This window comes from Medicago truncatula, chromosome 4, assembly GCF_003473485.1.
Source record: "Medicago truncatula cultivar Jemalong A17 chromosome 4, MtrunA17r5.0-ANR, whole genome shotgun sequence".
Classification (NCBI taxonomy): domain Eukaryota; kingdom Viridiplantae; phylum Streptophyta; class Magnoliopsida; order Fabales; family Fabaceae; genus Medicago; species Medicago truncatula.
In genome coordinates, this window is record NC_053045.1 from 64391692 (window position 1) to 64403781 (window position 12090).

The following is a 12090-nucleotide window of genomic DNA, read 5'->3' on the forward strand; positions in this document are numbered from 1 at the left end:
AATTATTTAATAAATTTAAAAAATAAAACAACTTCTTGAAGAAAATTACCTAAATCATAGATATAGATATGAAATATAGCATGTTATTAATTAATTGACTTCAAAACTGTGTACCTTGAATGGTTGTAGAAGAACCATGGAGACATGAAACATGAAAGTGACTCGAGAGAATTAGATTTTGAGAGCTTTTCTACCGCCTTACTGATTGAGCGTACTTTTAGTTTTCAGGATGGCTAACCTAATGGGATAGTTAGCTTATATACTCATCAGTGGAGGCAGGGATCTCTCAAATGGACCGACTAATAAGAACGGTCCAACCCATCACGGTCCGTTCACAATAAACCCAATAGAAATATCAAGTACAATAACATTAAATATTTAATACTATATAATTATATTATATTTTAATAATTAATTAAAGTAAATCCAAAAAATAAAACAACTTCTTGCTTATGATAATTACCATAGGGGAAGGGAGTATACAAGGTTGATTAGCTGTATTTTTATTTTTTGCAAAGTTTCCTTCCACGTCCAGACCAACTCTGTTTTTAACCATGCCCTGCATTGAAGGTAATGTGATAAGACGTCTCTTTAAAGAATTAAATTACTAAAAGATATAGTGAAACCCACATATATATATATATGTCCGATCGATAAAGATGAAGTATAAAAAGGGGAAATTGGTATACTCCAATTATATATATAAGGTGTGAACGAACGTGTGTAGCATCGTGGTCATAAATGATGGTAGAGTAATAATAAATGATGAAAAAGAAAGTTGGTGTGTTAGCAGTTGAGAGTTGAAATAATAATAATAATAATAATAAGTATGTAGTAGTACTATTATACTGTCTATAGTGTTGTGTTGTGTTGATTAGGCTGCCTGCTTGACTCCCTTCACGCCAAGTAAAAGGGTCGTCAACCATTTTGAGAAGCCTCTTATATGGCATGCAGGGAGCCAGGCAAACACAACATTTTGCATATATCATTGCACACCAAAACGTTAAAAATGCAGCAGCGTTTACTTTGATCAAATCTAGCATGTTAGAAAGAAGAAAAAAATTGACACTAATTAATACAATACGTATATATGAATGAATGGAAAGAGTTAATCAGTAGTAGTAGTGCATGTATAAAATTAAGAGAGATATATATATATATATAGTTTAGAAAAGGTGAAAGAGAGGGATCTGATTTATTGAAGGAGATTGGAGTGAAGAGAGTGAGACAAGAGAAAATCCATGAAAGGAGAAGGGTGATGGTTCTAATATTATTGGCAAAGACGGCAAACAAAGCCTTATTCTTAACTTATTTATAGTATTAAGTTCCATTGGATAATGCCAAACCTGCCAGCCACAATACTTGTTACAGTTGGTCTGTTTTGGATTTTCCTTCCTTCCTTGGAAATTGTCATTATTAACTTACCTTCCACCACCCTTCACTCACATTTCAGTATAACTTTCTCATTTACATTGCTTCATTTATTTTTCGTTTTTCAGAAAAATTGATACATTAGGATACGTTTTAAAAAACTTGAATCCCACTAATAGATCACATAATAATTTATCTTTTATGTATATCTGGTCTTGTATTTGCCTGAACAACAAGTCTTGTGTTTGAATCAACAACAGTGTGTCATGTGTTTTTACTAAAATATTTGAAAATTATCAAATAACTTATTGACTACAAATTAACTTCTTAAAGTGAATAAATAGAGTCTATCAAGTTCAAACTTCGGCCCCTACATACATTATGCAATATACATACTAACTGAGTTAAACTCACGAGTACCGCTCGTCAATTTTTCTTTTGTTGGAGTATTGTTAGAAATCGGTACTAAATGGACAAAATTGATTAATTAATTTTTTAAAAATTAAACATTGAAAAATAGTATGGCAATAAAATGATTAGATGATGTACATATGTCCAACAAAACTAATTTTAATGTTCACCTTTTTATTTACACAAAATTCATTACAATTTTTTTAGTATGAAATAATTAAATATGACAGTCATAGTACCACAGAAGTATTGTAAAAACAAAAAAAAGTACCATAGGCACCGGTGACTTCCTTTGGTCTCGACTATAAACGAAAAAATAATAAGTTTGTGTGACTTTTTTTAGTATCGAATATAATCGAAAAAATATAAATTTTATTTACGTAGAACAAGATCCTATGAATGATAGTTTTGAATTTTTTCTTATGATATCAAAACAAAATTAGCTACACTTAACTAAAATTCGTAATTAAGTGTAAAATTACTGAATCGTGGCATAATATCTGCCGAGGCTGCCTTATGTACGGAAGAGTGTGGGCAGGTCGAAACAACCCCTCATCTGTTTCTTTATTGCGACACTTTTGCCTCCCTTTGGCAGCTGGTCCGATCTTGGTTAGGCGTTTTAGGAGTAGATCATCAAAGCCTTCGTGCTCATTTTTTTCAGTTCTCATTACTTAGGTGGCGTGAAGACCTAATCGAGCCAATTTATGAACCAAACAAATCGAATTATATATAGTTCAAGTTCAACTTATTTAATTAACGAATTTAATTTTCAGCTCAAGTTCGGCTCATTTGGTTTATTAACCAAGTTCAACGAATTAATTGTTGAGTCAAGTTTCGAACTATGTTTGAGTTGGTTCGGTTCATTGTCAGCCCTAATTATACCAATCTTTAGGTACCAAAGAGGAAGAAAAATTTATATATAAGCTTGCTAATGGACGAGAAAAAAAGATAAGACACCTAGATCAGGTGAAGTGTATTAAAGACGGTGCGGATAAAGTTTTGGTTTAGGAAAAGGATATAAAGGATAGATGGAAGAAGCATTTTCACAACTTATTTAATGAACGATATGAGATCTTACCAGAGTTTAACAGGCTAGACATCAGAGAAGAGGATTATAACTATAACTACTATTGTTGGATTCAAGAACATGAGGTAAAAGAAGCGTTGAAAGGATGAGTAATGACAAATCAGTTGGGCCAAACAAATATACCTAATGAAGTGTGGAAAAGTTTTCGAGATATATGAGTTGTGTGACTCACCTAACTTTTTAATGAGATTATGAAGACAAAGAAAATGTCAGATGAGTGCAGAAGAAGTTCTTTGATTCTAATCTATAAGAATAAGGAGGATATACAAAATTGTGTAAATTATAGAGGAATTAAACTAATGAGTCATGTCATGAAGTTGTGGGAAATGGTAATTGAGATTAGACTAAGGACAGAGACTCGAGTTAATAATCAACACGGGAATCAATGGAAGTTATTCCTCATTGAGTATATCGCTTACATGGTCGACCTCTCCGACAATGTTTTATGTTACAGATTGTTGGGCAGTTAAGAATCAAGTAAGCACAGCAGAGATGATGATGTTGTGGTGGATGAGTGGTAAGACACTAAGACATGATATGATTAGGAATGACACCATAAGAGAAAGTTGGGATAATACCTATAGTATAAAAGATGGTAGAAAATAGGCTTAGGTGGTTTGAGTATGTAGAGAGAAGGAACATAGATGTTGTAGTACGTAGAGTATATCATATGGAGGAGAGTCTAATCAAGAAAGTTAGAGAAAGATCTAAAAAGAAACTATAAGGGGAACTATTATGAAAGTTTTAGAGGTTAATAAATTTGATCCAAATATGGTATTTTATAGAACACTATGATGTAATTTGATCCATGTGGTCGACCCCACTTAGTGGGATAAGGATCGGTTGTTGTTGTTGTAATTGTATTCTAATTTTGTAATTTGATATTTTTCTTATTTTTTTACGTTAGAATATACTCGTAGTCCAAAAAAAATGATATATAGGTTGAATTTTTTCCAAGCATGTTTACGACGTTAAAGTGAGTTAAGATTCTCTCCATTTGTTAAAATAAATGAAATATGCGATTTGGAGAGAGATAGACAAAACAAAATAGTGAATATTTTAATTAAATGGGTCCTACTATGATTAATTACTTTATATTTTTTCAAGGTATTTTATGTATTTATCTCTCCAAACGGAGGAAATAGAGAGAATTGTAAATGAAGATGATCTTGACTTCGTTAAAGTATGATTTTACACAAAAATCAAATTTTTAATTACGACTAGCGACGGATTAATTTTGACTTTTTATTCCCCATAATTATGAATTTCTTTAACAATCCATAATTAAATTGTCTCTCATTTAAAAACTATAAAAAAATTTGGTGAAGGTTCTTGTGATGTTCTAACCATGCCTACAAAATTATGGAACGAAATTTGACCCATGAGTATATGTTTACCCGAAACGAAAATTGCAATTTTGCACGTTTTGGTTGAAAAATAAAAATAAATTGAAACATTTTCAAAAAGCTATGAAACTTCACATATCCATTTTATATATTTTTATACATTTATCAGCAAACAATTTGCTCAAAATTTGATTTTTAGGTCGAGATTTTGTTGTTTTGTTTTATTGAGTTCTTTTAACTTTAAAAATTCATAATTAATCCGTTCCTAGTAAAAAAAAAATCTATTTTTTTTTGTGCAAAACTATATTTTAACTTCCTAAGATGAATGGAAAAAATTTAACCTTTGGGTCGCTTTTTTGGACTTCTCGTATATTATTTGGTCTCAAATAATAAGAATATCAAATTACACGGTTATATTTTACAAGTCATTTTTTAGACTTCGTGTATATTACAAAGTTAATTTCAACAATTAACCGTAATTTATTTTAATCATTCCTTCATCTTCAAAAATACCCTATAGTCACCAACCCCAAAATCACCGAAGTGAAATCCGTCTATATACATGCATCATGAGTAATATGTGTCCAATTTTTTTAAGGAATTAAATATGTTTATTATGGTGGATTCTAAGATGAGGGATCAATTAAGTCTCTCACCGATGTACCACTTTATTTAACCATTAGATTTAATAAGACCATAGGATCTAATTATTACTGATTACTCCTGAGTTCACACAATAAACCCCACAAGTGCCTATCATTTTGCCTTTAGATGTAAATAATATCCTTCGTTTTGTCTCAAATGAATGATTCATTCTTCTTGGCCATTGCCCATTGGTAACCATGCTCTGGTAGTGTATGGGTAGAAGATATCAATTTCACGTGATAAACAACAGTTCATATAGGACTAATATACTCAAAAACTACAATGGAATTCTTTTCTGTTGATGCTAATTCCTATAAATATTCTTTTGAAATTAATTTCCTAATTGAATTCCTCGACGGTTATTGTCAAAATCCCTTTTCATTCCTCAAATATTTTTTCTAAAATTTCCTTGAACTTGTTTTAATTTTACTTTCCATTAAGTGTGCGGCGGTGAAATCTGCCAGGCGAGAGAGAATTGGTTGCAGAAAGGAGTTATTAAATTTAAATCCAGTGTGGTCATGTATAATGAAACAATATGATTTTATTAAATCCAACGGTTAAATAAAGTGGTACACCGGTGAAGGACTTCATTGAGCCCTCACTCTAGAATCCACCGTTTATTATAGGTTCCTTCAAAAAAAAATGTTTATTATAGGTGGGAACATATTTTTATTTTTAAAAAAGTAATGAAAACCACTTTAATGGCATGATTTTGAATTTAACATTTAAATTGGAAGAAGAAAAGAAAAGAAAAAAAAACTGATCTTTATAGATTAACCGTACGGTCCTTTTGTTTGTAACAAAACACACAAATTTCTCAGCATTGTTTCGTTGCTTTGAAATGATTCAATATGTGTTTATAATTATCAGATAATTCTGTAATGTAACTGAAAAATCGAAAAAAAATATGATCACGCCAAACTCTATTATTTATAATGAGGTTGTTGTATGGTATACATTACTTTGCCCTAGTTTTTTGTTTTCTGCAGACTCAAAGCAGAATGTCTTCCAAAAACCATTCCATTTTCCTCTTATCCCTGTTCATTCTTTCTACAGCTTTTTTTCAATCATCAGCAGTGAAAAAGGTAAAACTCTTGTCACTATTTTCTTTCTTTTTTGCTCTGTGCAGTGCAGTGATATCATGTTTAATCTAACTTTTTTTTGTTTAATAAAAGTCTTACATAGTATATTTGGGATCACACGAGCATGGTGAAGGAGTTACTGAAGCCGATTTCGACCAAGTTACCAAAACTCATCATGAATTCCTTCAATCCTACGTGGGAAGGTACGCTACAAATAATAGAAAAAGAAAATAGAATTGCTTGCACTTTTTGTTGGTTCAAATTTGTTTAAGTAGAAAAAAGTATATGAATCAGAATTATGAGAACAAAACCCTAAAAAGTTACACACAAACACTTCCTGCTTCTGTATTTTGTTCCTTTTTTATTTCTCGATTTTGAATTTAAACCAAGAGAGAATTATGTATTTTGTTCCTATTTTATTTTTCGCAAAAGGGAACGGTTTTTCTGAGTTTATGTTATTAATTTTCTATCCCTTGTAAACCATATTTTCTAACACGTGAGGGTCACGCTTTAATCAGTTTCCCTTGCTTTAACTAAGAGCATCCACAATGATAGTCCCTTTATAGGGACTCGAACTCCACGTTACACATCAATTATCTATATTTTAATAAAAGTACCTGTTAAAGACTCAATCACTCCAATGGAAGTACATTAATAAGGACTCCAATGAAAAGTATTTAAATAGACACCACTAACTTACATCATTAAACAAAACTAATTTATTTATTAAATTATAAATTATCTCATAATATTTAATTATAATCCTTAAAAAAAATTAAATTATAAAATATTTATTTATTCGTATGAACTTAAATTTCTGGCACATATGCTAATAATTTGAAAATGGAAAAATTAACATTACAAATTTTACATTCATTCGTTAAATAATAATAATTTGTATGAATTACATTTTATTTAAAATGATGATAAATAGATAAAATAATATTGACAACAACTATTAATTTTGGTGACTCCTTAAAATATCACTCCTTTTTACAAGTGGGGCCAAGTAGTACATATTTTATTACTTTTTTAAACGTGGGACCCGTTAGTTACTCAGGAGAGAGAAATAGTCCTTATATAGTTGTCCGTTCCAAGACTCATTTTTGTTCCTCCAATGGAGGGTCCTTAACGGGGAGTGGTTCTTGTTAAGTAAGTACCCTCATTGGAGATGCTTTAATAGGTACAACTACGCTTTAACGATTAACTTGGACAATATTAGGCACACATACACATAAAAGTAGAAAGAAAAAAAAATTTGAGAGGAAAAGTAGAAAAAATTAAAATTAAGAAAAATTAAATAAAATATATTTTTAAGATGATTAATAGCTTGTTTGGAACTACCGTAAACTTTGTATTTTCCCATTTTGAGACAATTTTTGCAGTGAAAAATAGAAGCTACACAATGTGGCTTCTGATTTATCGTATGTCTACATTGTGGTCATCATATAAACAAACATAGGCTAAATGATTATATGTGCATGTGTTCAAATAATTTTGATTTTACTTCATGAATCAAGTATTGACTTAAAAATAAAATAAGTATTACAAACTATTTTTTTAAGAAAAAAAATATTTGAAAGAGAAAAAAAGAGAAGTTGGTACAAACATATTCGAGCTTTAGGTGGTGTTTATTTGAAGTAAATTAGATTTACTTCTAGGAATAATATTTTTGAGAATATAAGAAGACTTTTTATGTTTGTTAGTAAAAATTTATTAAATGGCATTTATGGGAATAGAAGACTTCTCCCAAAGAAAATGATGGGATAAAATTTCAACGGAACATCTTTTTTTAAAAATACCTAAAATAAAATGTTCATCCTTAAATTTTAAAGAAAGTTATTCCTATGAATAAAAATATAGGAAACTTGAAAGTTAATCCTTGCATTGTAAATTGTAATGCAGTCATGAGAAAGCAAAAGAAGCAATGATATATTCATACACAAAGAATATCAATGGCTTTGCTGCTTTCCTGGAAGAGAAAGAAGCTGCTGACATTGCAGGTAACCTTCAAAATAACTGATGATATGAATGGAAGAATATCAATGTGTTGTTTTTCCTTTCAATTATGCGTTTGATATTGCAGAGCATCCAAACGTTGTGTCAGTGTTGTTGAACCGAGGAAGAAAGTTACACACTACACACTCATGGGAATTTATGTCACTGGAACACAATGGTGTGGCTCCTTCTCATTCCCTCCTTACAAAAGCTAGATACGGTGAAGATGTTATTATTGGGAACCTTGACACTGGTAAAATTTTATCATTTTTTTTCTTCTTCTTCTTGTATCTACCATTGTTAACTTTTAACTATATTATTATGACTTTGTTATTTTGCACACATATACTACGTCAAATTTCATAAAATAAAATAGATAATTAATATTGTTCAAATTACGTGTTTATTAACTTATAATTTTCAAGTGTTATTACTTTGTTTCTTGTTATTGGTGATGGAGTTTTGTATTTAAACTTTGTTGATCTTCCTTGACACATACTTTGTGTTAAGAGGCGCATCTTTTGTTGTTTAATATAAGTTTCATTTTAGTGTGTTTAAAAAAAAAACACATATATTCATTAGTCACAATATAAACATGAAAATCATGGGTTATAATTAGTTCAAAAGCCTTCTTAATTTTTTTCTTAATTAATAGATAACATTGTGACTAATCAAATATTTATTTGAACATTGTTAACCATATAGTATTTTATTGTGCAATTTTATGTCAAAGTTTGTGAATCATAATCCAATTTCTGGCCATACATGTTTTTCAAATAGGAATTCATTGCACAATAATTTATTTTGTGCAACAAAACATGTATGATTGTTTTCATCGGAGTTTAATTAAATTTGTGATCCATGTAATGTAGGTGTATGGCCAGAATCTCCGAGCTTTAGAGATGAAGGGATAGGGCCCATTCCCTCAAGGTGGAAAGGAACTTGTCAGAGTGATCACACAGGCTTCCGTTGCAACAGGTCCACTCTTTTAATTGTTTATAAAGTGTAAAAAATATGATGAAAGTATTTATTTTATTTAAAAGAAATAAATTAATTGATGATAATTAAGTATGCTATGTGTTCTGATCAGTTAGTTACACATTCTTTACTATCGCTAATTATAGTATTGCTTGTGTTTACTATATGTCTCTAAGATTAAAGCAAATTAATAGATATATCACCAGTGATTCTGATTTGTATCTTAAAAAAATCATTTTAAAATGTGCCATCAAATGTTTTGGTTAAACCTTTTAATGTATATTTCATGCAGGAAGCTTATAGGAGCAAGATACTTCAATAAAGGTTATGCTGCCTATGCTGCAGGGTCAATGGTACTACAGAACGGCACACTTGATACTGCACGAGACAATGAAGGTCATGGATCTCACACACTATCAACAATAGGAGGAAACTTTGTTTCTGGAGTTAATGTTTTTGGCTTAGGAAATGGAACTGCGAAAGGTGGTTCTCCCAAAGCAAGAGTTGCTGCTTACAAAGTCTGTTGGCCAGCAATTGATCACAACGGATGTTTTGATGCTGATATAATGGCAGCCTTTGATATGGCTATTCATGATGGAGTTGATGTTCTTTCCCTTTCTCTTGGTGGTGATGCTTCTGATTACTTTGATGATGGCCTTTCAATCGCTGCATTTCACGCAGTTAAGGAAGGCATCACTGTGTTGTGTTCAGCTGGAAATTCAGGACCAACACCTGGAACTGTTTCAAATGTTGCACCTTGGATATTAACTGTTGCTGCAAGTACCATAGATAGAGATTTTGATGCTAGTGTTCAACTCCATAATGGACAACACTTTAGGGTATTATCCAATTTTTCTTCTTCTTTTGACATACCATTAATTAACCAAGTCGTCAAGTTTTCCATTTTCTTCTCTAATATTTCCATTACTGATTGATTATCAGGGAGATAGCCTTTCTATAGCTTTGCCAGAAAACAAGCTTTATCCCCTCATTACTGCTGCTGAGGCAAGATTGGCTGAAGCACCAGTTGAAAACGCGTAAGTATATACTGGTTGTATTTACGGTCTAGTTTGTTGTTTAACTTATTTTTGGAATGGTGAATGTAAATATAATTAGTTGTTAGTAATGTCAATGGAGGATTCAAACTGACATCACCTTATCTCTCAAATTTTCCATTGTGTAGTACTCTATGTATGAATGGAACAATTGACCCCGAGAAAGCAAGGGGCCGAATATTGGTTTGTCTTAGAGGAATCAGTGCAAGAGTGGAAAAGAGTTTTGTTGCTTTGGAGGCTGAAGCAGTTGGAATGATTCTTTGTAATGATCAGTCTAATGGCAATGAGCTTATTGCTGATCCTCATTTCCTACCTGCAACACAGATTACTTATGCAGATGGCGTTGCTCTCTTTGCCTACATCAATTCAACCAAGTAACTTTTGTTGCTCTCTCCTTTTCTCATCCCTTCATTTGTATAGTTGGTCTTCATAGATAATTCAATTATTTCAACATTGTTCTCTTAACACCTTACCTTTAATCAATGTCGTTATTATCACATAACAGGAATCCACTAGGATATATTCATCCACCCACAACAAAGTTGAACATAAAACCTGCTCCAAGCATGGCGGCTTTCTCCTCTAGAGGGCCTAACCCAATCACACCAGAGATCCTCAAGGTTTGCCTATTCTTTCATTATTAATTTCAAACATTGCGTCATAAATCATACTACATATTTTGTTTCCTAACTTAGTATTTTCCAAATTACACGAGTTGGTCGTAGTTTCATTTTCTTTCTTTCACCTCACCTTTTTCTTTTTGATTCTTTAGCCGGATGTAACCGCACCCGGTGTGAACATTATTGCTGCGTACTCAGGAGCGATTAGTCCCACAGAATTGGACTTTGATAAACGTAGGGTTCCTTTCATTACCATGTCTGGAACATCCATGTCATGTCCTCATGTGGCTGGAGTTGTTGGCCTTCTTAAGACTCTCCACCCCAACTGGAGTCCATCCGCTATTAAATCTGCAATCATGACAACTGGTAAGTTACCTAACACCGTTAGGTTACTCATGGAATTATGATATGATTCATTGAGAATTACTCTATCTGATAATATGATGTGTTTTCTTTCAGCTAGGACAAGGGACAACACTCACAAACCTATCCTCGATGATACTAATGTCAAGGCAACACCATTTGCTTACGGTTCTGGTCACATTAGACCAAATCGTGCCATGGATCCTGGCTTGGTCTATGAGTTAAACATCAATGATTACCTAAACTTTCTTTGTTTCCTTGGTTATAACCAAGCACAAATTACTATGTTCTCTGGTACTCCTTATCATTGTGAAGATATAAATATCTTGGATTTCAACTATCCTACAATAACAATACCTAAACTCTATGGGTCAGTTACTTTGAGTAGGAAGCTGAAAAATGTTGGACCACCAGGCACATACACTGCAAGCCTCCGTGTACCCGTTGGACTTTCCATATCAGTGCAGCCTAAGAAGTTGAAATTTGACAAAATTGGTGAAGAGAAGAGTTTTAGTTTGACAATTGAAGTTACTAGATCAGGTATGGCTACTGTATTTGGAGGCCTAACTTGGTCAGATGGCACACACTATGTTAGGAGTCCAATTGCAGTTGGAGGAGTTAAAGGTTAGGTTAGATTTTATTTTATTTTTAGGGAAGTTAGATTGGAATTTTATTATTAGATTTAGGTTTGCATCAATTAGTATTGATTTTTTATTGTTGGAGGATTGGAAGAAAAAAAAGTAAACTCATAGCTTGAAATTATTGATTTTATTTATTACTAGTCATTTTCTCTGAGTTGAAATTATTGAAAAAAAAGTAAATTGCAATTTTTTTAATTTCGGAGACAACAAAATACGTGCTTGCAATTTTTTCTATTTAAGGTTTTGTATACAAGGGCTTAAAAGATCATTAAATATACTCTTAATCAAGTTTTAAAAAGTTTTAGTATAAATTTAGTTTTAATTTGAGGGGTTAATTTCACCGTCCATGTGCAGAACTATAGCCCACCAAAATTGTGGAGAAAATCGAATCTGCAAAAGAAAGTACCAAAACAACATAAGTGGGTTTCAGCTAAAGCTTTTACCAAATTGATGTTCCAGCTTCACTTAAGTGAATATGCAATGATGGAGTTGG

The 12090-nt window shown here is 31.8% G+C and overlaps 1 protein-coding gene across 1 annotated transcript; it reads left to right on the plus strand.

Moving 5' to 3' along the window:
- The first annotated feature begins 5861 nt into the window (after positions 1 to 5861).
- LOC25494346 (subtilisin-like protease SBT5.4) lies at positions 5862 to 11602 on the plus strand. Its single transcript, XM_024781911.2, has 11 exons — positions 5862 to 5945; positions 6036 to 6145; positions 7848 to 7945; positions 8029 to 8193; positions 8813 to 8918; positions 9211 to 9757; positions 9861 to 9955; positions 10102 to 10347; positions 10479 to 10593; positions 10746 to 10959; positions 11053 to 11602. Exons 1-11 carry the CDS (start codon positions 5862 to 5864, stop codon positions 11583 to 11585), a joined length of 2313 nt encoding a protein of 770 aa, XP_024637679.2. The 3' UTR covers positions 11586 to 11602.
- Positions 11603 to 12090: the final 488 nt, after the last annotated feature.